Below are 27,718 nucleotides of genomic sequence, written 5' to 3' on the forward strand. Positions count from 1 at the left end.
ACATCGAGTTCACCAGGTCAGGTATCCTGATGCCTGAAGCTTTGAGACCATTTATATTATGATATACAGATAATGATAGTGTATATCATTACTGTATCATTACGCATCTACTTCTCCATCTGTGGATCTGGCGGAAGACAGGGTGGCGTGGAAGAGGCTCATAGACGAGGCAAAGAATCGACTGAGATTTGTTACGCCCCGGCAGTAAGTAAGTATACAGATAATGAAAATGAATTGTTGCAATGTTCACCTTTTTCGAACGCACAATCTAAGCTTGTAAAAGGTGTATTCGTGAAATTTTTGTTTTAAAAGGAGTGGAGGAAAAATGGAATATTAGCGGTATGCGATGATTTTCCCTTAAACTTACTAAAATATGTAGATGTATCATACTATAATAGTTAACATACTAAATTTTACATACTTTGGTAGTGAACAACCAGATATTTCTAAATAATAAGGTTTTTGTTTAAAGCTCATATATGACGATCAGTCTTAATAGTCATTCCATTGATTTAGGCCAATCTATAGAGAGGTGCTAAAAATTGTGGAGACTTTTTAATAGTTGTATTATTAATTAGATTTCAGGATTAAAACTTTCGAAAATTCGATTGGCAACTAAAAATAAAGTTCTTAGTAATTCTCTACCTCCGATAGGGAATGGCCCACGAGGAGTCAGAAGATAATTATAAATGTAAGCATAGGTTGATTTGTACTCATTTTTAAGGGCTGGTGAAGCAAAGAAGAATGCTGAAAACTGCACCTAAAATGATTTATTTATCCATTTAAAAATGACAGTTATTCAAAGATTTTTTAAATAATTCGTGAAATTCAGCTGAAGATTTTGGAACCGGTACTGTGTTAATAAACAATCGTTGAATTAATTTAAAGCTAGTGACTAGTTAATTTCCTTATTAATCAATGTTAGTAAGGAGCCATTTTTAAAAGATTTTTCTCTTCGAATTTTCATTGAAATTATTATAAGGACATTTCGAGTGCTTTATTCCTAAAGGGATCATTTGGATTAAGAGACCCAAATTTTCATTATATTTTTGTAGCCATATTATCATTTGGGAATTCCCACCTGTGATGGAATGTTCTTAGAGATAGCTCACTTCTCCATCAGTTGAACTTTGGCCATTAGTACAACAATAACAAACAACACATTAAGGTTTTATCCATTTCAAGAATAATTAATTTGGTTGTTATGTTGCCTTTAAAACAATTTGGACATCTCCTGTAACATTCACAGTGAGTAATTTTTATGTTCATACCGTTACAACCCACTCAGACAAATTTTAAATGTAGTCAAATTAAACTAACTGCAAAAAATTCCATATGTTCAGATTATATGTACGGCTTACTTTAATCTTTGAATAACTGACATGTTTAAATGAATGTTCGTTTTGAAGTACGGATTGCGGCATTCTTTTTTACTAGACCAGATTTTAAAAATGATGTGCATATCAACCTATGCTTACATTTTAAAATACCTACTGACTCCTCGTAGACGGTCCCCCATCGGAGGTAGTAAGAACGTAAAAAATTGAATTTTAGTTTCCAATTGAGTTTTAAATGTTTTAATCATGTAGCTCAGTTAATAACAAAACTATTAAGCCATTCCCTTACTTTTCAGCACCTCTGTATATTAGCTTATTACATTTGTTGTACATATAATCAAACTTGTGGGAAATCCAAGTTTTTTGTAACCAAAATTTATTACATTATAATCCATGAAGGCAATTTAGAAAACACACATTGGATCAAACAATCTTGAAGCACATTATTGCATTATTGCGTTCCCACGTTTCTTGCGACATTATATCGTATACCAAAATTACCTAATCGTTTCGTTAGTATTAATTGGTTATATTAAAAGAACTAAGATGTTTGTGTTGTGTTATCAAACGGCTGTTACGCCAAATATCAGTAAATGCTGGTGACTGCTTGCAGATCTAAGATTGAAATGAATACCTCGAGCTTTAATCTCACTCTAATCGTTGTTAACAAACCAAACGCTAGGCGGAAGCGGAAACACCAGCACTTGCGCCAAAGACCTACAAAACGATCTAGGAGCTACACAATAGCTTAACGGTGCGCATGCTTATGGAATAGACTTCGTGCGTTTGATGTCCTGTCCATTAAGGAGCAACTGTAACTGTAATAACACAGCTGTACAACCATTGTCGTCTACTAAATGATGTTCGGACAGTATAAAGCCGGAGGGGCGACCTACTCTGTACGCTTAATTTCGTAACAATTGGTTAATCTATTGTGTGGTTAAATGGCAGGATAATTTGCGATGACATAGCGCTTAAATAACTTGTGCATTTTCCGATCGAAGAGTAATTTTATTGATAATTAAATATAATGTTATTATCGGGAGTTATTAAAAGTTATGCGACGATTGGACAGCATTATATTGGTGTTTGAAATGCTTGTTAATGTGCCCTGCTGTATCATCCTACTCATAGGCCCTCTGGAGGTCAGAGGAGAAGTTCAACAGAAGGATTTGAGGGCAATGTTTCGGCACCAAACGTTTAAGCTTGAAGCATTAATTTAAGATCTTGTATCTCCCATTATGATATTGATTGGGTTTAATTAGCGTATAACCATAATAATTACCATTAAATTAATATTAATTTGTTATTAAAGACCCAACAGGTCCTTCGTAAACTCATGTCGTATATCTGCTGTCCGACTGATAAAGGTCAAACAGACCTGGAAGAACTCTATTAATTTGGTGATCACAAAGTCAAAGGTCAGCAATGTTAAAGTCAGTGTTTTCAAAAGTTAGATTATTCATGACAAGCGACCATCATTATCAGTCATTCTCATTATGTTTTGTTTTTTCGTAGGTAAACCTGAAACTTTCCACAATATTAATACGCATAAAAAAGGAACATTTTGCGCTACCAACCAATTTCACTAATTCGTGAAAAAGTTTTAGTTCGGTAAAGACTTTCTTTAAGTTTTGTCGGATCCTTCGATACTGCGTAATATCGGTTTATTTACTCGTATTCCGCCCGTTTGCCTGCTGGATAACCTTAGTGGTATGGGCGATGACCTAAAACTTTCCCTCTCACTCCGTAAAAGGCAGTGTTGAGGCGTCCATAATGAAACTTGTTTTGCAAATATAAAAACGACAATAATGATTTACTCTAGTATTTAAACGTTTCCAATTTCCATCATAATGTAATAAACTATTTTCTTGAGCTATAAATGAATCATCTGTCATAGAACCTGATTGCCTTCGAGTGAAGAATGTGCAAACTGGTAACCTCAGAGAAGTAGGTCAATAAAGGACAAGCTCGCAGATTATACAGTACTCGTGGTCATTAATTTATCTGAGAGCTCTGAACTTTACGTGATTAGAGCTCTGGATGTACCTGTATATTATTAACCTGATCGTAGCATTTTAGACAAATGTGTTTTTGAAATTTCGTTTCATCTCAAGCCAACAACATACGATCAAAACTTTAGAATATATTAAAAAATCAGTTATGATCAATTACATTGAAATAATAATTAGAATAGCTTATCTGGTTACCATTAAACTAACTTATATTAGCAATACCTGCTATATGTTTTGTATAAACATGTTTTTCTACGGTTTTCAATTTATTAATATACTGAAAGATTAATATTATATGAATATATAGATGAATATTATATTGTAATCAATAAAACCGACTTGGAGCATTGGAATATTGCTTCTGAATCATATACAGCTAAATACACTACTTGTATTTTAAGATTCTCTGGCCGATTTGGAGACATAATTAGCTCACTGGACAATTACTAAGTTCAACAATTACATGTAATATTGGTAAATTGTTACATAAATACATTTATTTCTTACATAGAAAATGTTTTCTGTAAAAAGCAATTTAACACTCTACCTTTATTTGTCAAAATTACGACAGCTGTTTTCAGTGTTAGAACATTGCTACCGGGCGCCATTGTGTCTAGTGTTGTGGTTTACTTGTACCTTTGATTGTATTAGTTACACAGAGGATAAATCACTTGTACGGTCTTGGTGTGCTTAGGTAAGGGAGGTTATTTCAGATAGTTCTGAGCTCCGACGCTAGGGGCTGCGCCACACAGCTCTTGATTGTTACCATTCATAATATTTACTACTTGAGATACTTTAGCCTTTCACTCCACAGATGGCACTCCGAGCGCTCGCCTTTTCCATTCCTCAATTTATAGCATTGGATGAGTTATCTCTTTTGCAAGTAATACAATCAAAGCCTGCACACGCCTTACCTGCAATTGTAACCTCTTTTAGATAAAGAATATAAAAAGTATTACACATGAATTGTTTGTCTGCGGCAGTTGAAAGATTTATGAAGCATGACAGACTGTGAAAGGGACCTAATAATATTTTGGTGACTTAATAATGCTTCCATGGGACTTATCCAGAGGGAGCACATTAATCAGCATTAGGAGCTATCGAAGAGTAATGAGCACTATGTTTTCAATAATCAACTTAAAAAACTCTTTCCAGTTGTGGACTATGTTAAATCACTTTCGTGCGCTTGAGGACTTCAAAAAGTCGCAACTCTTACGGAGTTCTGTCTGCTGTTTGATCGAAATTCCAAACAATAGCTAGCATTTTATTTCCTCTGCCGCTGACATAACTTTTAAGAAGTAAACAATTATTTTTCTAGATTCCTTAATTTTAAATATACTTCTGAACAATGCATAGGCACTTCATTGACGTATTCCGAAGTATTTTCTTATATCACAACACCACCTTCCGAACCCCATATAAATTATTTTTGCTTTAAGTTCGATTGACTATAACAATTATTTTAATAACATTAATTTAAATGCGGCATGTCTCTTTTGTATGCCTACAGCATATCTGAACGTTATAAAATATTGTGAGCTATTTAAGTGCAGACAAAGACAAAACAAAGCCAGAAGGTTAGTGTGATTGCGTGGGAGTGCCTCCTGATACCTTCCACTCCACTCTGTAGTAATGTAAATCCGGTCTCCCACGTTTCAAGGTCTGACCGTTTATAGCACTATGCACTAAACACAGGTTGTTGTTACACAATCTCGCGCTTGTTTCCTTTTGGTAGGCTCTACTACATACTGTGTTTGTAGTTTTGTACTAATTTAATGCATGGAAAGATTCACTTTCAGTTGTTATTTGAATTTTCCCAGAATTTCTAACATTATAAATACATATTCAAGATTCAGTTTGATTCCATAGAATTGGAGTTGTCGCTGTGGTCAAGTGATTAAGTGGTAAATTTTATTTTATGAACAGACTTTAGACTTTTTCAGTTGACCACTTGCAGTCCCTGAATCCAAGAATTCTGAAGGGCCCATATTAGAACAAATCTATGTATTCATCCCTTTTGTTTGTATGGGATAGGATGGGTTATATGATTGAAGGAGATTTCTCTCAATGCTCCTGACTTTAGGGATACCTTAGAACATCCTGACATCCTAATGAGGACGGACGATGACATGTTACAAGCCCCAAATGGACTTGATGCAAAGATATAATATGAGTTGGGAAGATGGAGCGGCTTCCCAATAATCTTTACTGTTTCAAGGATGCCTAGGTCCTCAATGTGTGTTATAACCTCAAGAGAGAACAAGTTTCAGAAGTATGGGGGATTCTTTCCATTCTTTCCAGGTCTAAAAACTGACCTTCATAAGAGAAACTTACATAACTTTTGTAGTGTTAAAAATTCGAGTATTAAGGGTGTCCAGATTGAAAAAAATATTAGTTAACATCTAATTTTCCATACATTGTAAATTAATTTTTGTCTGTTGTCAAATTTTAAACTGCAATTTGTATGGACAGTTTTATTCTTGTTATGCTTGGACACTATGAGAACATCTAGAAATACCAAATCCACGATATAAATAAATGAAATGAATTAAATTTTAATCTTTTTGATCTTGTTGCAGACTGATTTGACTGACTTCTTGTGTCTAATACAAGAAGCCTTAATATATTTGTGTTAAGCAGGGTTTAGAGATTTGAAACAGTAAAAACTGCCACTGAATGGAATCTAATCAATCTTCTGTTTGGGTACTGTCATTTTGGGTGATTAGAGGAAAGGAACTAGCTTGGACAGTAGATTCTAAATAAATACGAGAGAGGTTTATCAGCAAAGATTTATTTTTTCAGAAAAATGACGCATGGGAACACCTCATACTATGAGTGGGGGCCACCAGATGTGTGTCCTCCAGCTCTTATCCTGCCCATACTAGACGAGAGGTCCTGGAACCTGACTTTCCGTGCTATCATCTATCTGCTAGCCTTATTCTACTTCTTCCTGGGTGTTGCCATTGTCACTGATGTCTTCATGTCATCCATTGAAGTCATAACCAGCACCACTCGCAAAGTCTACCTCGCTAAGACCAAGTCCAAGAAGGTAAGTGCTGAAGACTTTCTCTAGACGTTGTCCAAAACGTATATACAAGAATACTTCCACAGATTAAAGATATTTCAAAACGTTTGATTCTATCTCTGTATTACTACCTACCTACTTTTAAGGTATTCGATATTTGTATTCCCAGGATTAGGGTCACATTGCGCTTTTGCTGGTCAAACATATATAATGTATGTATATTACGGTGACAAGAGTCGTACTATCGGCGGACATATAAAGGCTTTTTCATATATAATTTTGTTGTTGATGTTGTCTTTCTATATTTAGACTTAAAAAAATATAAAATTTGATAAAGATGTACTTTGTGAATAGAATATATTATACTTCATATTATGTAAAAATGACATACAATGCCATCTGATACATCACAAAGTGGCTAGTATAATTTTGCAGCATCACAATCGAATTATTGATGAAGTGCTACTTCTGTCTAGTTGGCCGGCACCAGTGATATCTTAGTTCATAGCGAATCTATTCAGCTGGAATCAAGAAAAGAGCAATACTCTTTTCAAGTGGTATATTGAGAGCCCAAACCCATCTCATATTTCAAAGTGGGGGGAGGAGGTAGGATAATCTCTGTTTATTTTAATATTATGTATTAAAGGTTCAACATATTTTAAATGTTCACTTGGTATTTACTAAGTACGGTTCTTGTTTTTTTTTCCAATTGGCCATCAGGTGTTGCAGTCATCAACATGTCCATCAATGGGTCGTATAAAGGCAGGCATAAAGAGTCAGTTTAAACAGGTTTAGGTGATGTTTAATATAGGCTGAAGAGAAGTCATTGTAGATTATTTGCTATTACAAAGTGTTCTACCAATAAATAAAAACTATGTTGAATTAAAAATGTCTCCAATTAACTTTTAAATTCTACACAGATTTTCTGTAATCTTATATCTAATGAAAGAACCTGATAAGCCTGGAGTCCAATACAAGAGTTAGAATCTGTAGCTTTCAGAAAATGTATCTTTAGATCTAGTGTTATAGCTATGGTCAGTGTTTTTATATTCATGTGTGTGATACTTGATGCAAAAACAGGTGTTTCTAATACATACAAGCAGATTACAATTATTAAAATATTTAACTATCTAAAAATCTGTCTATAATGTGTCAAAGGATCAAGATAAAGCAAAAAAAAACATTTAATTGCCTTCTTCCACCCACAAATCTAGTAAATTTTATATTTACCGGTATCCCACAGAAAAACTTAGTAGTTTTTCACTGGGATTTTCAACTATATAATGCCATTAATGTAAACTAGAGAATGGACAGGTTACCAAATCAATTCTTATGGAATTCTACATTTGATTAACCTTTATTTGATTAGCCTTTATTTGATTTGACAATTATACGAGACTTGATTAAATAGTGGTATATTGTTGAACAAAACATTTTTGTCACCAGGTTTTTCAGATTTTGCGACACAAACATTTCTTTAGCCAGTTTCACTCAATCTTTTTCAATTGTTCAATCCATTCTGCCCCTCAACTCTGAACAATTTAAAGTATTCTATAACACAATTCATCATAGGATTTCATTGCTGTAACTAGAATTTGATTTTGGGGGAATGAATCTGATTGAAGAGCATACCACATTAGGGGTTATGGAATAAATCTGAAAAAATGAGATAGGCCTAATTCAAAGTAAACATTTAACGGCTGTATTTCAAACAACTTGATTGCTGTTTACGTATAATTTTTGAAAATCTTTTGAAATTGTTCTATACCCCTCATTCCACATGTTAGTTACGCCACTGCAGGTGTAATCTGTTTACTTTTTATATTCTTATGTTTGTAAGTTTATATTATTTTTGTGTTTGTATTACCATTTAAGGCTGGTGTGTTTTGGGTATGGATGTGCATCAGAGTTTTAAGACTCTCTGTTACTATGATACAAATGAAATATGGAGTAACTGTAGTGAAGAATCCCTGAGCTATTCCCAGCCAAGTGTCAAGTAGTTCAAGCCCTCACAGTTGGAGAGAACTGTGGGTGTCTTCACCTTGGCCTATCCCTCTGACGTAATCCTGACTCATTGACTCTCGGACTCCGTGTCTGAAGCCCATTCATTACAAATACCCAGGAGTACTATTCATCTCCTCAAAACAACTACGACATAATTTTACTGTCATTACCTTCCCTCCATTTCATTTGCAATCAAGATTATAATGTTTTTGTTTTCCTCTTATGTGTTCCAAGATTTAACTTTACCTACTCAAACATGTATAATTTAAAGAAACAAGTGTCTTCTTAAATTATATAATATTTAAAGTATTAAGACTTTTCTTCTAACTATTGTATTTTATGTGTATAAGAGTTGAAAAACCATATAACAATATTTCTTATCATGTCCATTTCTTTACAGTTATTTTTAATGTAAATGTACTTGTTATATTGTTATATTCCCTTCACCAATATGATTTTTTTATTAATGTGAATGATTTTTCTTATTAAACATGGTAAACCAAGTATTGATAAATAGTTGTTAAATGTTTAATTATATCCATCTGCCTGTATGGTATTAAGTGATAGAAGGCCAAATGCATCATATACACAAGTCAGACAAGCTATATACCAGTAGAGTAGTATGGATCAAGTACTCTTTGTGATTCACTGTTTATTGAAATTAAATTAGGCTATTGTCATCTATACGAATTTAATGTGTATATATTTACTGGGCATAATGAACTTAATGTTTCCTCTTTTTGCTTATTTCTTATGGTGGCTTAATTTAACCATAAATAAAAACATACTTCTAATAGGAACATGATTATATCTATGATCTAATAATGCATCAGTTGGATGTAATTTCTATTTATCTTTAATAATTTGAGATTTTCATTTAGCTTTTTGTAAAATGCATTAGAGCAACATAAGGGTGGCTCTTGGAGAGTGCATGTAATTGATTACTTCACTGTAGACAATGCCAGTTTGGGATCCTATAGTACATTTGTTATCACTTGAGTTGTGATAAAAATGTAAACTGTTCTTTGTCTTCTGATTTTCCTTGGCTCATAAATATTATTTCTACTCTTCTTGTTAGTTACATTTTATCAGGATGTCTCATTTTCATATCTGCTTTGATTCTTGTATTGGTCTTGCCATTTGTAATATACTGGCATGTTCGTTCATAACACTACATACAACTAGCACCATGCACTGTCACGCTTGGCTCACGTCTCTTACCTCTTTGCATGAAGGGCTGCCAACTGCCTGAGCACGAAACAGCTGATTTGATTTTGACTTTTCACTGATTTTGGTTATTGTCTATCAGAACCAAGTGGTGTCTACAATCTCTGGATCAGAAAATGGAAAATCAGACTTGTCAGGGGTAAGAATCTCACACATTACTCTGTAAATCAAGTACGTGCCATAAACTGATCTTCCTAATCAAGAAATTTTTAAGAGTTTGAGGTGTGAATACTCTGTTTTTAACAATATAATTCACAATTTTGTGTTAGAAAGTATTAGTTTGTATATTAATAAATTTAGAGTTCAAAGTATTAATGAACAAAATTTACATATATTAAAAGGGTTGGAACAATTTAACCCTCACTCTTTTCATCCAGATTTCAATCATTCTTTTTTTTCTATTTGACCAGATGAGATGGTATAAAAAATAATAAAAATTAAGGTTTACTTAAAAAAAATATTTTTTAGTTTGTAACTTTGAAATTCATTTTGAAAACAGCAGATTTTTTATTATTTTGTGGTGCTGTATTAGTTACTCAAAAGTATGTTTTTGTTGAAAAAGTGCTTTTAAAAATAAAACATGACAAATCTAAAATAAAAAAATGATCTTTAAACACACATAAAGACTGTTTAGTAATGATGTCGTAAGGTAAGTAAAGAAACTGAATTGCTCTTTTGCAGATATTAACTAACTCTATATAGATATTAAACTGAAAGAAACATTCTTAAATCTACACTTGCAACTAAAAATGGCGTTTCAGGAAAGATTCTTGATAATAGGGTTACTTCTGATGATAACAGTTCTAACTGCTTAATGGTGTCTCCAGGATTTGACTTAAAGAAAATGGAGTAAATCCATCATCTCAGGTTTCATGTTGGAAATGGAATGAGTAGTTTGATTTCTTCCTTTTTTTATTTTATGTATTAAAGGTATAGAATGTTTGGAAAATGTCAACCAAAACTTTGATTGTGGTTAAATGACTAGATCGAATAAAAGTTTCTAGTATTATTTTCTCATGTTTTACAGACAAAGTTTTACAGGTTGATCCCTATCTTTCTATCCCTAATGTTTCTTTCCTATCTAGTGTGAAACCTACTTTATCATTCATAAATCAGCAAATATGGTCTGTAATACTGTCATACTACTGACTGAGGCACTGGGTGAAATCTTATTTCACGTTAAAGTTATTACTTAAAGTATACCTTGGTAAAAAGATTTTTGTCCGTCTCACTCTTCTATTACAGTGCTGGTTCAAAAATTGCTGTTTATAATACTGTCATACTACCATTACTGAGACACTGGGTGGAATTTTCTTTAGATTGGTTAATACGGACAACTGACAGTTCTGACTTTGAGGGTCATAAGCAACTTTAACTTTGATATGTTATTAACATATGAGGTAGGGAATTTGAAGTTCAAGTTTTTTATTTCACATCAAGATTTATGACTAAACCATAAAACAAAAATCTATAGTAGCTCCATTGCCAGTTGTTCAGCATATATGGTAAGACCTTAAAACATAAATATTTCAGTATATTTCATTATTTTACCCAACACTGGTGACTGTTGCAAACATGGCGATCAAACATCGTTATAAGAAAGTTACTTTGTATACTAACAAATAACAGTTTGTTTCTAAATACTATTACTTTAGAGATGATTTCTCTCTTAAAAAGTATTTGACCAACTATTTTATTGGTATACTGTATTAAATAGTTGATATATGTGTTTTGCTGTGGTAATAGCTAGAAAGGATCATAGTTTAACAGATGCATCTTCAATTCTGTCAGTCTTAAAGTCATGATGTTTCATACCGCAATGAAAATGATAATAAACAGATAGTGTCCTTCAATTTTGTATTTGTTACACCATGCAGCATAAATCAGTAATACACAGGTGTATTATACAATCAAATTGATAACTTTGCATTGATGTTAGGTCAGAATCATGTTGTATAGTAATAAGGCAAGAAAGTGTTGAAGTCAGCATTATTCTTATCAACATTTTTTAGAAAAACACACTGATGCACTTTTGTTTTTTTATTAAGAAAACTTTTTTATAGCATGCCATTTTCTATGAAGATTGATTATGAGTATAGATAGCTAGCTCTTTGCACCAATATTTTATACTTTATAAATCTTAAATTATATCCAATGTTAGTTGCTAAGAAGCTATGTTAAACACAAAAAGGTTTCAATCATAGCTTAAATTGTGAGCGGTTCTCAAGATAGTCCAAATTATTGTTTTTTTTGTTTGTAGAATTATAATAATAAAGACTGTGAAGCTCTTTTGGGTATGGGTTACAAGTACTTGTACTAGTACAAAAATTGTACATATTTTCAAGCTTGGAGGAGGTCATTAACTCTAGAACTGGCATGAAATACATACAACCGTTTTGGTTGTTGACTTTCCTACAGTCTTCCATTTTTGATATCTTTTTGACAGAATTAATTAGTACAAAACATGCATTTGGGGACATGGTTTCATTAAAACACTTTTTTGGGGCTGTGTTCCAGTGAAATTGGTTTTTAAATTCATATGAGAAGTGGTGGTTCAAATGGTTGGCTTAGCCATTATGTAGAGTTTGAGAAGTTTTGAACCTTCACTTGGCTATGAGTGTCACACAACTGAGAATAAACACATCCCAGATGATATAGCTAAATGGATACATGCTAGTTAAAGGGTTAACCAGTCTTTGTGCTAGTTAGTTACAGTCCAGGGCACAATTTAAAAGGACCTTAGTTTTAAATAAATAATGTGAACTTCTACAACTTATTACATTTAGTCCATTTCTTGCAACAAATTTAATTAGGCACTACAACATGGTTAAGCTGCAATAAATTTCAATTGTTAATCCTCTGTTAAATAAAATGGGAGTTATATTTTTAGTAAATGTACTTACTACTTAAAGTAAATTAAGTTAAATCATGTGTAACTGACAATCATCATTTATTATATTAAGATTATTTCAATGTAATACAATATTGTTCTTAAATGGTCTGGATTTCATTTGCTATAAAATGTTTTTTACTTAAAGAAATAATATGATAAGAGGACCTTGATTTTCATCTGTCCCTTTCTTTGTCTTTTCTGGCCCTTCTTCTACAAGGAAAAGTAGACTTACTGTCTTCTTTAGTTAAGCTACATGCACTCTGTCACTCAATCACAAGTAAAGATGTACAGAACATAGTATTTCCAAATACATAGCTAACAGCACTTCCACTTATACAAATACACATGATAAAACTCACGTAAGTATGTAAGTATTTCTATATACATAGTCATAGTAGCCCTGCTGCGATACTGAGTTAATGAAATAAGAACAATAATAGAACTTTGTAACCAGAATCACTGCACATAGATACTTAGCTCAAAATAAGATAATATGGTATTTATTTCTCTTTTTAGGCTTGCCTAATTTACTAATTGTAATATAGCTAAGTAATAGAACCCAAATTACACTTTTATAGTGAAAGTTAAATGCTTGAAATGTTAAATGAAACAGAATTAAAATTAGTTATTAAAGTATGGTTTAACTCTGTGAATAGAAATATGAATTCAAATTAAATTCATGTCAATCCTGACTGATTTTATAAATTAAAATTTGTGAAGTCAGTTTGTTCATCGAATGATCATGTACAGGAGTAAAGAATATCATCATTTTTGCAGAATGGTAGCTACAACTCAGTGGGTGGTGTAGTGGCAGGCCTGCGAGAGGATGAGCCAGAGGTGGTGGAGGTGCGTGTGTGGAACGACACTGTTGCCAACCTCACCCTGATGGCGTTGGGCACGTCAGCTCCTGAAATACTGCTATCAGTGGTGGAAATCGTAGGTCATAACTTTGAATCGGGCGCGCTAGGTCCAGGCACCATCGTTGGATCTGCTGCATACAACTTGCTCATTATCACCAGTGTTTGCATGCTCGCTCTGGAGGTTGGAGATACCCGGCGCATTGCGCGGTTCAAGGTCAGTTACAGTCACAATTATTAAACTGAGCCCATATATGACTAAAATTCTCTTAATTTGCATTTATTTTGTGGAAGATCAGCAAAAATGATGTACAATCTTAAACTATTATAAAAAATAGATACGAAAAGTCATACATAGGCTTGATGGAGTTTGCCCTTAAATATCAGAATCACCCTTATTGTGTTGGACTGGTATTTTGAATAATATTTTAGCTATGTTTGAATAACATTTAAAAAAGAAGTCATATTTTCTAAAAAGGTTTTCACTTCCAGGAAAGTATTCCCACAGTCTTTAATGAACAGTTTTCAAAAAGATTCAATAAAAACTTTGCATTGTGTTTTTTGGGCTATAGTAGAAAAATTATTATTATTATATGTTTTAGAACTATCTTTATTTATTTGAGTGATAAATAGAAATTTAAATAAAAGTAGAGGTGTTAAATGGAAGAGAATAGGACTTAATGGCTGGAAATTGATAAAGGATTGAATTTTTAATTGGTAGCGATATCAATATTACACTATTACAAGTTTTCACATGAAAACAACAACTTTAGTATTACATTATGTTAAGACTAATTAACAGAGAACCAGCAAATCTCACCTAAATGGACTGCAGAAAAAGTTACACATTGAGTAGTAGAAGACCTTAACAGTTTGTTAATCCTTTGTGGCTCTTTCATTTGAAAATATTCCTCTAAAGTTTTCTCTACATCTGTGATCAGTTTCTAACTTAAATGTTAATCAAATTGAAAGCAGTACTAAGTTGAAGGCCATAATCTTGTTACCATTTCCGATTTTCTAAATTACTAATGTATACAGAGATAATGAAAACTGGGCATTTTAAAAATAATTCACAGAAGAATAATCATGTTATTATAGAATATAGTTATTTTATTTAAAGAATAATCATGTATAGATTTGACAAGTATTCTTGAGTGTATAAGTTCCAGAATTTGTGATATGTATACATTTAGTAACTAGCACTTGTTTAACAGGTATTTATCGTGACCGGATTATTCAGTTTCTTTGCTTACATCTGGCTTCTGGTGATCCTACGTTTTGTGACCCCCAATGTCGTAGATCTGTGGGAAGCTTCAGTTACATTTGCTCTCTTTCCAATCCTTGTGTTTTTCGCTTATGCGGCAGACCGTGGCTGGTGTGGACTCAGTGCACTGCGTCCGCGTAACAAACAGCAACTGGAGCTGGGACCTCTGCAAGGTGAACAAAGTAAGTATGTATAAGTGAACATTTAGACTTTCTTATGGAAGGGAATAGTTCTTAAAATTGAAAATTATGGTTGTTGGTTTACAGATGATTTAGTATTTTACCTCCCTTTAGATTACTAGAGAGCCTACATTCTGCACTATGTTCTTACACAAATTAATATTTCCAACATTCCATTCTTCTTTTATATTTTGCTTTCTCCAGACATATAGAACAGGAGAAGATATTGTGGTGGTTCCAAAAATTTAATCTTGAATTTTAGTGGTATAATATCTGTTTTAGGGCTGTCTTCAAAAAACCCCAAAGGGGATTAAACTAATGATGAATTTTGATTGTATTTTATAACAAATGGAAGTGGATTAAATAAAATTTTGAAAATGTAGAACCTTTTTTTAATTATGAAAAAAAATAATAAGTAAGCAGAAAATGTAATTTATGCCAAATACTAATATGCTAATAAGTAATATGAGTTATTTAAGGGAGCAATGTACCCAAAACGGGTTTTTAAATATTTGTCTCTAAAAAATCTGTTATTTATAAAGTGTTCCTCAGTACAAAACTAGAAAGAAAATGTGTTATTAGCCCCCCACCCCAACCCCTTCGATGGAAGGGGAAAAAAATTAAAAAACCATGTTTTACAGCATAACTTCTTTTGTATTGCAATGATTTAAAAAATTTTTAAAGCTAATAAATAGATATACAAACTGTAGCATGGTTTTTGATTTGTTATAAAATAAATAACTGACATATAATTAACATTTTTTTACAAAATTATAATTTTTCGATGAATGCAAAAAATGATATTAGGAGTATGGCTAAAAATATTTTGATTTCCATGCTGCAGTTCGTCCACAATATATTGAAGATCGTATGTACAAAATTTTAGCTCTCTAGCTTAAAAAATAAAAAAGTTATGCTGTAAAACGTGATGAAAAACACAGGAAAATCAAACTTATGGTAAATCGCAAAAAACATCAGATGTTTATTTATAATGAAAAAGTAAGACTATTTACATAAACTGTTTTGTCTTAGGTATTTTACATTTTACTTACATATTTTGCAGTTAAAAGAGGCCAGCCCCATAGATAATACTTTTTTTTCAATTTTTTCATTTTGATTTGTTCACATTTTGCCAACGTTTTGCTGCTGCCAATGCAGCTTTGTTTTTCTTACCAACTTTACTTCTTGAATACTGTTTTTTAGTTGATTCCTTTTTGACTAACACAAAAGTACTAAACTAAATCACTACACTGAACCACAAAACACAACATGAACAGTGAATCAGTCACAAAGTAAGGTTATGTATGAGTACAACAACTAACAGCTGATCAGTGACAGCTGCTGGCCAACTGTTTGATTCAATAGGTACATACAGTATAAAAAAAATAAAGTAGGAAAATGGTTCTAAATCATTTAAATTAACGTAGTAGTAAACTAAATACAGAAATGAAGTACAGTACATTAGTAATTAATTTATATATGATATATTATAAATATGAAGCGTTTTGCTTCCAATAGACGCCTGGAGGAGAAAAATCAGCTCTGCGCAGTAATGAATTTTAATCTAAAAGACACACTTTTGAAATTGAAAATGCATAACCAACGCTTAATACTTATTTCCAAATAGTTTGGGAATAAAAATATATAATACAATTTTTTTTCTCAAAAACTCAATTTTTGGGTACATTGCCTCCTTAATTAATCACATTAAATTCATTGTTTGAATTATAGTTTTTTTGAATATTTTTTTATAAAATGAAACTAAACAATTCATAAATTTAACACACATACAATCTTGTCTATCATGAATCAATATCATTGTCTTCTTACTATTGGACAGTTTTAATATTGACTATATAAAAAGTTATAAATTATTGTACTTTTAATTTTTTTAATTGAATTAAATGGAAATGTAGATATTGAAAATATGATGATATATCTGATAAATTTTATTGCCAAAAAACTAAATTAAACATATTAATACACCCATATTAATAAAACACATATTAATAAAAATATATATTTTTAATCGTTGTTTTTATTAAAAACTTTAAATCTTTAAATTAAATTTTACAAAAATATGGGGAATTTTGATACTTTACCATTGTCACTACTATAATCCAGAGTGGTGACTGTTAATGCTGTAGAATGCAGCATCTACAACCCAATGCAGCCATCTTACTACTGACTAACATCAATTGTCATCTTGACATTGTATTTTTAACACAGTCTCATATCAAATGATCATTTTCAATTTACAATCGCAAATATTAAGTGGACTAAATATAAGGCATTTCCAAACAAATTTTCTTTAGGGAACTATTTTAAATTTCATTTTTAAGATAATGGGTAAATGGGATGGAGGATGACAATGTTATATGCACTATAATGAAACATGCACATTATTCTGTTTCAGGCCAGAAGATGTTGTTGGAGCGTAACTTCTTTAAAGAAGGTAAACTGGACAAAGGAAATTTGGTGGAGTTCGTGAGAGAAGTAAAAAAATTCCCAGGAGTGAGTGATGAAGAAGCAGCTGTCTTAGCTGCTGCCAAGTTAGTGACCATTTATAAACTATATAGTTAAAATAATTTTATCTGTATGCTAAAAGAGATTTTAAAATTTAGATTATGTACATTTTTTTGTTTTAAGAAATTCTAAATTTACAGTATCAAGATATTTTTATAGTCATGTCAGTATGCCATTATCTATTTTATTGACTCAAAAAATACATGTATTGTTTTGGAAACAATCTCTTTTTTTCTTTCTCTCCAGATGCTGCCAAGTTATTGTTAGAAGACAATGCAGCCATAAACCAATTAAATAATTAAATCTACTTGAAATAATTCATCAAAATGTGTATTTATGTATAGAAAATTGATTCATAAAAATTAAATTTCCTGTATTTCATCTTAAAAACAAATGCCAACTGTTCACAATAAATGTCAACAATTCAGGAGGATGAAGTCAAATAAATTAAATTTATCATTGCTGTAAAAGCAGATTCGTGTGAGAAAGTAAAAGCAGCACACTTAACTTGTTTAAATTAGGTACTTTAAAAACATTTGTTTCTGTAATGTTTTACTTAATTACTGTAAAAACATGTGGACTGTACAATGTGATTATACATATTTTTAAACACAATTAATATTCTTTGTCTTTGTATCCACTGCAAGAGCATACACAATGCACGTAACATCCTTGGTATGGGTAAAGTCCTGCTGTAGTATTCTGTTAGGGTTGTAAGCAGTACAAGATATATCAAAAACCCAAAACAAAATATTTGGTTCACTACATTATATAACACACATTTTGTAGGTTGGTGAACTCTCAGCCGCACTCAGCTGTCTGGTACCGTATTGGAGCTGTGCGCCAGCTGACTGGTTCTCGGCGCATTGAGCCTGTTCTGAACACTCGCCTCAAAGAGGTATCTAATATATTACCTCCATATCCGTTTATGTTTAGTTTTTATAAGATTTCGTTATTTGTATTTTTTAATGATTTTTTTTGTTAAGTAATTGATTTATGGTTCTATTAAATCATTGATACCCTACTTGCCATTTCTCCAAATTCTTTAAATTTTAATTATTTAATAGGAAGTAAATGTAATAAAACATTTCTAAATCTCAATACTTTTTAAGAAGATTACAATTTTCAAATTGAGCACAAAAATTATTTGATATTTTCCATGTTCTTATTCCTTATATACTTTACAGAAATAATTAAAACTTCTTAAAATGTGTGAGTTTTTGGTAAAGAATTAAAAAAATTGAATTATTGGTTTGAATTGCTTTGACTAAAACAGGCAAATGGTATGGTTATTTTCTAGTTTAGTAATTTTCAGTAATATTTTATATCAGCTGTAATGTATTGAATTTTGTTTCTTTGTATGTGTATGAATGTGTACCTGTGTGCAGCTGTATGGAAAGTCGAGTGAATGGATTTAGTTTTTAAGATAAATACTGTAAAAAATTTATATTATTGACTATTGCAATACAACGTAATATACTGTATATTGTCAACGCAATAAATATATTCTATTCTATTGTGACACACTTTGTGTTTATTGTGCAGTACTACAGTATTTAGACTAGTACCCCAACCTGTATATTTAAAACTGACTAAAACCTGATATTTGTTCGTTCCAAATGTTTGATTTATACAACACAAGTCACATATCTTGTAATATACGTAGATAAATTTCTAAGTTCAAGGCCAAGTAAGAGTGAGAGTAGCATTGTTTAAAAATACAGGCTGGAGTTTTGCTGAATCGATATTGATTTCACAATTATTTTCAGGTGTACAGTGCCTTGAATGAGCACAAAGAGACAAAGGCTGAGCCACCACAGGTTCCAGACACAGACAAGAACGCAGTAGTGGAGTTCCACGCAGCGACAGTCGCAGTCAAGGAGAAGATCGGAAAGTTTGCTGTCACTATCTGGCGACATGGTAACCTCGAGCCTCAAATTAGAGTCAGGTAACGCCGCTTCATTATTTTAAATTTTATTTCACTCACCTGTGGGCTTGTGGGTAACAACATGTATAAAGGCAAATACATAGAAAATTGGCATCATGTTTTATATCTATCATAGATGCCTGTACTGTTATTTTAATAGACCATTATTTAAGATGTCATATCAAAACAAAAATATTCCAAATATTCAAAGTTATTCTGTAAACATGTGTAACAAAGTAATGCACATTGTCACAATGTTAGAGATCTGGACTGGTAAAATATATGAAATGATGATTCTCTGTTTGGATTTCAAATCTGATTTTGATTGCTTCAATGAAAGTGGTTGTAAAATAAAGAAAAATAATTTTAGTTTAGTTTTCAAATTCAATTGCAACAACAACTTAAAATATTTCATTGTATTTTTGAACATATGATGGGACATTTTAATTATGACTCCAGAGTCAAGACGATTGATGGGACTGCTCGAAGAGGGGAAGACTATGTGCCCATTAATGAGATTATCACCTTTGAGCCACAACAACGGGAAAAACAGGTTAGTTTTAACAATGATAACCAAATAAGGATAAATGTTAATTTATTACACTGAAACCATATGGTCATTATAACATTTTGAAATCTTGTGGACCATTCTCAGGTAATTGTAGAAATTGTGAATGACAACAAATGGGAGCCAAACGAAGAGTTTTTCCTCCGACTGAGTCTTGTTCATGGAGAAAATCAAAATGCAGTACTCGGCCACCTCTCCATCATGGAAATCACCATATTGGATGATGATAGTAAGTAATAATGTAAGAAATAAGTTATGGTGTATTTTACATTCTTTACTTTTATAAATAAATAGCTGTAGCCCTATCAATTATTATTATATTAACTGTCCATCGTGACCAATATTTAATGTATTATTATCACAATTTCCTTAATTTCTGTATTGAAAATATGCTATAACTCTTACAACTACCTTTTTTTGCAGATCCTGGAATTATTGCATTTGAGAAACGAGGAATGCTGGTGAAAGAAAGTGCAGGATTTGTGCGTGTTCCAATTATCCGGTACAAGGGCTCAGACGGAGAGGTTTCTTTCAAGTACAAGACTATTGATAGGTCTGCTCTTTCTGGCCGTGACTATGTGGGTGGCAGTGGCACAATCACCTTCAAGAATATGGAGGTAAATTGTTAGTTTTCTTTCAGTACCATTCAGTTAAGGCGGTTTATTTCTAAAAACATGAGTAAATTCAGGAGAGCCTTTTGTTACAGAGTCTAAACCAATATGATTTTCAACTTGCATGATAGTGCACTAACATGATAGTGAAAAAAATACTGTTACTTCATTTCACCTGTATTGTTTTTAAAAAACTCTTTTTGGTGATTATGCCAGTATGCTTTTGACATCATCTTAATGTAGATAAGAAGTAAACAAATATTTTATTGTTACTGATGTTATCTAATATGAACCTAACTCTTTTGAATTGTCTAAAATAATTGTAACCATAAATAATTGAAGATGATACATAAATTGATCAAATTAAGATGTTTCTATTTAATTGAAGTCTAAGGTTGATTAGGCATATTAGATGTAGGAAAATCACTGAGAATCAGTACCTAGGCCATATAGAACCTTGATCTCTTTAGATGCAAAAAACAAATCAACCATTCAAACTCTTGATTTCAAATTTATTAAGTGGCTTGTTACCTGCATATATGTTTTCATATATTGCTTTGTTTTTGTATTAGACCCGACTTTTGCTGGAGATTCCAATCATTAATGATTTCGATCCTGAGAAAGATGAACACTTTGAGGTGGAGTTGTTTGACCCCACCAATGGAGCTCGTATCGGCAATATCAACAGAATGGCTGTTACGATCGCTAATGATGATGGTTAGTAATGTGAAACCAATAAAAATGTATCTTACAATAGAACTGTACCTAATGTTATAGAAAACAATCTGTCAAAAACCATTTTAAAGATCTGCTTATAGCATGTTAAAGTAATAATTCTACACACATTCTAATGGTTATTAAGTCTTCTCCCTACTAATTTTTTAATTATAGCAGATAGAAAATTATCTTTTATCGTATATTTATAGGTTAATAATGTCTATTTTCAGATATATTAAAAATCTCTGAATGTTGACCACAAAAGAAATGAGTCCTCATTTCAGCTTGCAGCATCCCTTCTATGGAAAAAAGATACAAAAACAAAAATTATTGTACAAATACAATATTTGTATTCTTGTTTTGTTTAAGATATTTTATATCAAAGGTTAATTTGAAGCTATGTAGAATAATTTATAAATCCAATGTAAACACAAAACAAAAACTAATATTGCTGGTGAATGCTTAGCTTTGCAATCACTTTTTAACAGAGAAATACAGGATGAACTGTTAAAACTCTCAAGTTTTACCCATTGATATCAAAAATTGAGATGGAGTCTGAGTCTTTTTTATAACATATTATATAAATAAATCTAAAAATAAATATTAAAAATAAGTAAATCTAAACGTTAAATAATCCATAAATTTATTTTTAATTTTTATTTAATTAATTATTTATTTTATTTTATTAGTTTGCTTCAGAAATTTGTTGTATCTATGTAAATTTAGTTAGCAGCAATAGGTATCACCTTCATCACTGGCCACCGTTGTTGCCAGCTGTCAGCTGAGTAGTAAACATCTTTTTTCATCTTGGGATCCATTGTACCTTTTTGTGTCAGTTGGTAAAGTAACTCTAACCTGTGCTGTTCTCATAGACTTCAACACAGTGATGGACCGGCTTATGGTTATGACGAACACCAATATTGACGCTCTGAGGGTCCACACGAAGACATGGGGTGAGCAGATTAAGACGGCGATGAGTGTCAATGGAGGGGATCTAGAGAATGCCACCTGTTGCGACTATGTCCTCCACTATTTCTCCTTCTTCTGGAAGGTAAACTAAGACACATGGCAGTTTCTGTTGTTACTCAGAAGTTAGGTATTGACAGCATTTTTTAAGCTCTTGTTATCTTTATTTCAATAGAAATTTTTTATGAGTGTATTATGCGGGGTAAGAGGTATTCAATATGTTTTTTCTACAAAGAATGAGAAGTATTTTTCAAAATTAAACTGAATGTTATTAGAAGTAACATACTTTAAAACACCACTACTGTGGAGGTCGTTGGTGACTGCGCTGCATGTATGTGTTAAACTGTTTATCTCAGAATGTTCATAGTCATTAATCATGATAATTTGAGAATGCATAGATATATTAATTGAACATGTAATTCCCTTGTACAAAACATTTATAGTTACCAAATGGCATAAGTGTGACTGACATATAAAAATGACATCTTCTTGAAAGGGATAAGAGAGGATGAGTGTGGGCATAAGTTTTTCAACTGTTCTACTATTAAAGGAACACTTATTCGGCTCTGTGCTGTCCATATCTTATTAATTAGTAACACCTAACAGGAGTTATTATGCAAGTCTGAAAACTCGGCTAAAAACAAAAATGTATTAAATAGCATTATTTATTAGGGATTTTCTTTAAATTGAATATAATTTATTTATGTTAATTTAAAATAATTTCTACTTGAATTTTAATGTCTACTGTTATTTGTTTATAATATTACGTCTTTCTTTATCATGAAAGACATTAAAAAGAGGTGAGTTTAGTGTAGAGTCTTAATGTTGTCCAACTAAGATACTTAAATAACTTTTTAACATCATTAATAGAACGAATTTTCTCACCCCAAAAATGAAATTAATAAAAAATAAAATTAGTGTGAAAATTCCAAGTAAATTAAAAATTAAAAAATGTTTACAAGTGTTATGTTTTACTTGCAAGGAATTATTGATGAAAATCAAACCAACTCCCATAAATAACCCTAGCTATACTTTCAACTTTGGTGACGTTTCAATTACTTAATTCAATTCTAGGCGAATTTTTAATTACAATAATGTAAATAATGCCTTTTGCTTTGCCACATTAACAAAACATGTATTTTCCTAGGTGTTATTTGCTCTCCTGCCTCCACCTCAGATATTCAGGGGATGGCTGTGTTTCTTCACTTCCCTGGCAGCCATTGGCTTCATGACCGCAATTATCGGTGACATTGCAACGATCTTTGGCTGCTTGGTTGGCTTAAATGATACCATCACAGGTAAGCATTATTGTTTAATTGTATGAATTGTGCTTAGAATTGTGTGCCATGCAGAATTTGTCATTATTTTGCTATTATAGTTGGTTAGCGAAGCAACCTGCAAGTATCAGATTAGATATGTGGGAAATGGAAGTTGGGAACGTATTTTCATCCAAAAATTCTGAAAAAAAAATTATAAACTAATGGGTAAAAATTTAAAAGAAGTCTGAAGACATTTTTAATGTTATTTTAGTGGGTTTATTTACAAATATTTAGATGCAATCTTATAAATTACTGCATATGACATGTATATGTATTTTTTTATTTTAAAACTTATATATGCTGAATACCCATATAAAACCTCTCAGAATGGTATACTTGGATCAAAATAAAAAAATAGGAATTGTTCTTGTTATGTGCATGAGTTTACAGACATTTGTTAAAGCTTTAGGTCCTGAAATTCTTCCTAAGAATAGTTTATAGCTTAATTTACCAAATATTAGAATTCTCTTATAAATTATTTACTCATAAGAGATGAGATGTTAATCTAATATAAAATAATTGAATGGACTAAATTAGTAACTGTTTGGCAGCCAAATTTTACAAATATAATTCCTAGTAAAATTGGCAGTTAAAGTATTATATTAATGAAAATGTTGCACCTAGGTAATAATTGTTGGTGTAGTATTGCTTAATTATACTGTCAGTCATCTTCAGTTCTAGCACAAACCAACAGTGTTGAACCATAAAATACTTCCTACTTTATATTTAGCCTAAAAATTTGTAATATGCCCCCTTTGAAATCTACAATTTGTATGCATCCAACTGTATATTGTTTTTTTTTTTTTTTTTTTTTTTTTTTTTTTTTTTTTTTTTTTTTTTTTTTAATTATTACCTGTTCTCTTCAACAGAATAAACTCCACTTTTTTAAAGTAAAATGCTTGATTATGAAAAAAACTAAAAACGTTTTTTGGATGCATATAACTTTCATCTTTAAAATGAGACGCTTTTCAAAACACTGTGACCACAAATCATGGAGTAAAATTCCATGCAGTTTTTATATTATAATAGCTTGTGAGGCTAAGTGTGTGTTGCCTGGTTATCTGCCTGTCTAGCTTGTATATAAATGTGACTGCTGCATCTTCATCTTGGAGTACCTGTTCGTTCTGTCACTGCAATTGAAACAGGCATAAAGTGTAAGAGACATTTGAGTGTATAGAACTCCTACAACGTAGATTAGGATAATTTGAGTTAATTTGGACTGTAGGAGAAAATTATAACTACAAATACTCTAGACAGTTGAATACAGTATAGTTATAAGTAGGTAGGTTTATTGCATAATACCTTCAAGTAGGCATCGTAATAGAAAAAGGCATGGATTTTAATATGCAAGATACACACTACAATCAATCAAAGCTTAGTTAATAATTAATTGTTGGAATATTGTGAAAATCTTTTTGTTCTAAATCACTTAACCTTGAGACTCAGATTTATTTCCTGATTTTCTCTTTAAATACAAAGTTTTATAATATACTAAATATCTAAAACGTATGCTACTATATTGAATCTCCTATGTTTTGCTACAAAAAAGGATGTTTTTTCTGTCTACTTTAATATTTTAGGATGCTTACTTTCCTGGTCACGTTTTAATATACTTACATTTTTTTATTGAACTAACATTATACTACATAGCTTGGCAATTCAATTGATGTATATTGTTAATAATATACTGTACTATGAAATGATTCTAGAGTATATTGAGAAGTGCTGATTAACAGAAAAAAATTGTTACAAATTACAATTGAAATAAGTAACTTGGCAGAAACATTACATTGTATAGGTTTAAAATCATCTCCTTTTGAGTTGTGGTGGCTATACTGTGGCCTAGCATGTGAACCAATCAAGCTGTAGGGAAAGCTCAGATGGCAGTTTTGCCAACATGAATGCCAACTGTGAATCTTTAGTCCTTTTAAGTGGGATATGTGTGAGAAATAATTTGCATAGGATTAAACAATTTGTTGCCATGTAATTTTATAATAAGTACAGCAAATAAATTATTTAATTAAACAATCATCTGATAGGTGGCCTTGTGATACCATAAACATATACCTACAATAAAAATCATTCTATTAATTTATTTATGTTAATTCGTTTTTAGTTTATTTTTCAGTAGATGTGTGAAATTATATTTGTTTGCATGTTGACTTGTATTTTTGAATCAAGGCAGTCCTTCGTTGAGCTTTATCTTGCGCTGTTTGCGTCTCATTGGTCTCTATGTTTGCTTTGGTTGGTATGGGGTTGGTATTAATCTTGTTTGAAATTGAAAATATAACAACTGCATTTACGGAGATTATATATGTATATTTGGTGATAAATCTGGTAAAATTTAAAAAAAATTAAAAATAGGAGTTGATACAATAGACATACATTTATATATGTATACACTATACATTTATAGGATGGCTGCAGAGCTTTGGCATGTGATGTCTAGCTGTTTTGTGCTAATGCAGCTCCTATCTGGTGCTTATTGTGTGATGACTGTTGGACTATACCATTAAATTGGCAGTAAGAAAGCTGATTTGCAAAAATGTTTATAGTAGATAGTTAAAAAGAAAATACTTTTGAACTTTGTGATGTTTGATTTAGTCCAACCTTAAGTAATAAAATAATATGGACTCCAAAGTAAAATTTCATTAACATAATTTTTATCACACTTGGATGTTTTTTAGTAAAATATAAAATGACCCCTTACCGAAATCATTGTTATTTTTTATAGACTGAGAACTGGCAGATACATGATTGAAAGACATAGATTGTATGGTTATGGAGAGAAAAAGTACAATGTCCAAGAAAAGATATGAATCAAATAATCAACTGTGTCATTTTATATGTAGTCCTGTTCTGAAATTAGATCATTCTCCTTATTTAGTAGTATAGCAAACAACACGTAAAAGTAAACATTCTTTAGCTTATGTAGACCCAACTAAATTTTCTAGTTGTTAGAAAGATCTTTATTATACACATATAAACTTAAGGCATTTAATCTGTAGAGGCTATGGCAATTATTTCTTGTTATTTTTTTATCTGTTCTGTGTACCTATTACTGCTATTCCTACTAATACTGTATCTATTTTTGAACTATGGTTTAGTGTGGTTCCCTCAGTCACTAGTAATATTGTTTAAACTTCTTAAAATACTATTTAGATCATGAACTTATGTCTCAATAAGTTTCTCTGATGGGCACCTTACTCATCACAATAGGATAGGTTCGATCTTTTCCACAAAACGGTTGCCTTGGAGTTTAGAACAATTAGAACATTTAGAAAATTAAAATTCTCCAGTTGCTCGATTGGAGAATGGAGAATATCCTTCATTACAATATTCCTTCCAAATAGTCTTTCAGGCAACTCTAACACTCTTTAGAGGGGCGAGACTCCCGATCTTTCTCATTTTAGTGTTGGTGTCTGATGTTTGGCAGAGTATTTGCCTAACTCTTCACCCTCTTTGATACCACAGTTTCATGTCACAGGTCCAGTGGTACAACTGTACTCTGCAGGAAATACTATTCTTCCGAACCCAAGTGTAATAGGTGTAGTGGGTGTGTTGAATTGACACTTGTTTCCCATACAGTTAAAAACTTCATGCTGAAGTAATTTTAAAATTAGTTTCATCAGCATTTATTCTAGATCAATTAAATTAGCTGAAATTGGCAATATTCTAGTTTTTGTGTCAAATGGTATTTAAAACTCCTAATATTGTCATTATGTGAGTCATCTAAACTGTCATCCTTGAGCTCACCAACAGTATAGAACCATGTTAGTCACTTCTTTGTGGAATCCTGTCAATCGGTTCAGCAATTCCAGGCATAATTAAGTGGGACAATAGCTGTTAATTCCAAGAACGTAGTTTCATTGTTAGATAGTAACACTTTACATATGATCATTTCACTAACAATATCTTCAATCAAACATTTAATATTTACTTTCCTTATTCTGTGTTATGGGTTGTACAAAATGTTCTGGATGCATAAAAATTATAAAATATCCACTGAAAACACTTGGTTTCAATGTTTTATTCAAACAAATATTTTATTATACAGTGTGTTCCAAATTTTTTACATACTGAAGGCAACTTGGAAGCTATAACAGATACATTGAAATTTAAGGGACGAAGTTATATGTATACAGTGATCAGTTTAAATATTATAATGATCAGTTTTTCAAGAACAGCAGGTAGGTGGTGTAGAGTTTAAGTAATTTTTTTAAATACAATGTCCCATTTGTACTAAATCAAAAGAAAGTAGATTTTTTACTGATTTCAAAAGT

The 27,718-nt window shown here is 31.6% G+C and overlaps 1 protein-coding gene across 3 annotated transcripts in view; it reads left to right on the forward strand.

Moving 5' to 3' along the window:
* LOC124354142 (sodium/calcium exchanger 3-like) overlaps nt 1-27,718 on the forward strand; it is a 57,598-nt gene that overhangs the window by 17,927 nt on the left and 11,953 nt on the right. For 2 of the 3 annotated variants that reach the window (XM_046804389.1, XM_046804390.1), the window contains exons 2-14: nt 6,155-6,401; nt 9,691-9,747; nt 13,279-13,575; nt 14,573-14,804; nt 17,218-17,353; nt 18,117-18,225; nt 19,097-19,275; nt 19,714-19,807; nt 19,910-20,051; nt 20,246-20,439; nt 21,006-21,150; nt 22,023-22,201; nt 23,264-23,414. In XM_046804389.1, coding sequence (XP_046660345.1) covers nt 6,159-6,401; nt 9,691-9,747; nt 13,279-13,575; nt 14,573-14,804; nt 17,218-17,353; nt 18,117-18,225; nt 19,097-19,275; nt 19,714-19,807; nt 19,910-20,051; nt 20,246-20,439; nt 21,006-21,150; nt 22,023-22,201; nt 23,264-23,414 — 2,158 coding nt within the window. In that variant the 5' untranslated portion in view covers nt 6,155-6,158. The remainder of the gene's footprint in view (nt 1-6,154; nt 6,402-9,690; nt 9,748-13,278; nt 13,576-14,572; nt 14,805-17,217; nt 17,354-18,116; nt 18,226-19,096; nt 19,276-19,713; nt 19,808-19,909; nt 20,052-20,245; nt 20,440-21,005; nt 21,151-22,022; nt 22,202-23,263; nt 23,415-27,718) is intronic. The other variant, XM_046804391.1, reaches the window with a different exon arrangement.

This window comes from Homalodisca vitripennis, chromosome 2 (assembly GCF_021130785.1).
Source record: "Homalodisca vitripennis isolate AUS2020 chromosome 2, UT_GWSS_2.1, whole genome shotgun sequence".
In the NCBI taxonomy this organism is placed as follows: domain Eukaryota; kingdom Metazoa; phylum Arthropoda; class Insecta; order Hemiptera; family Cicadellidae; genus Homalodisca; species Homalodisca vitripennis.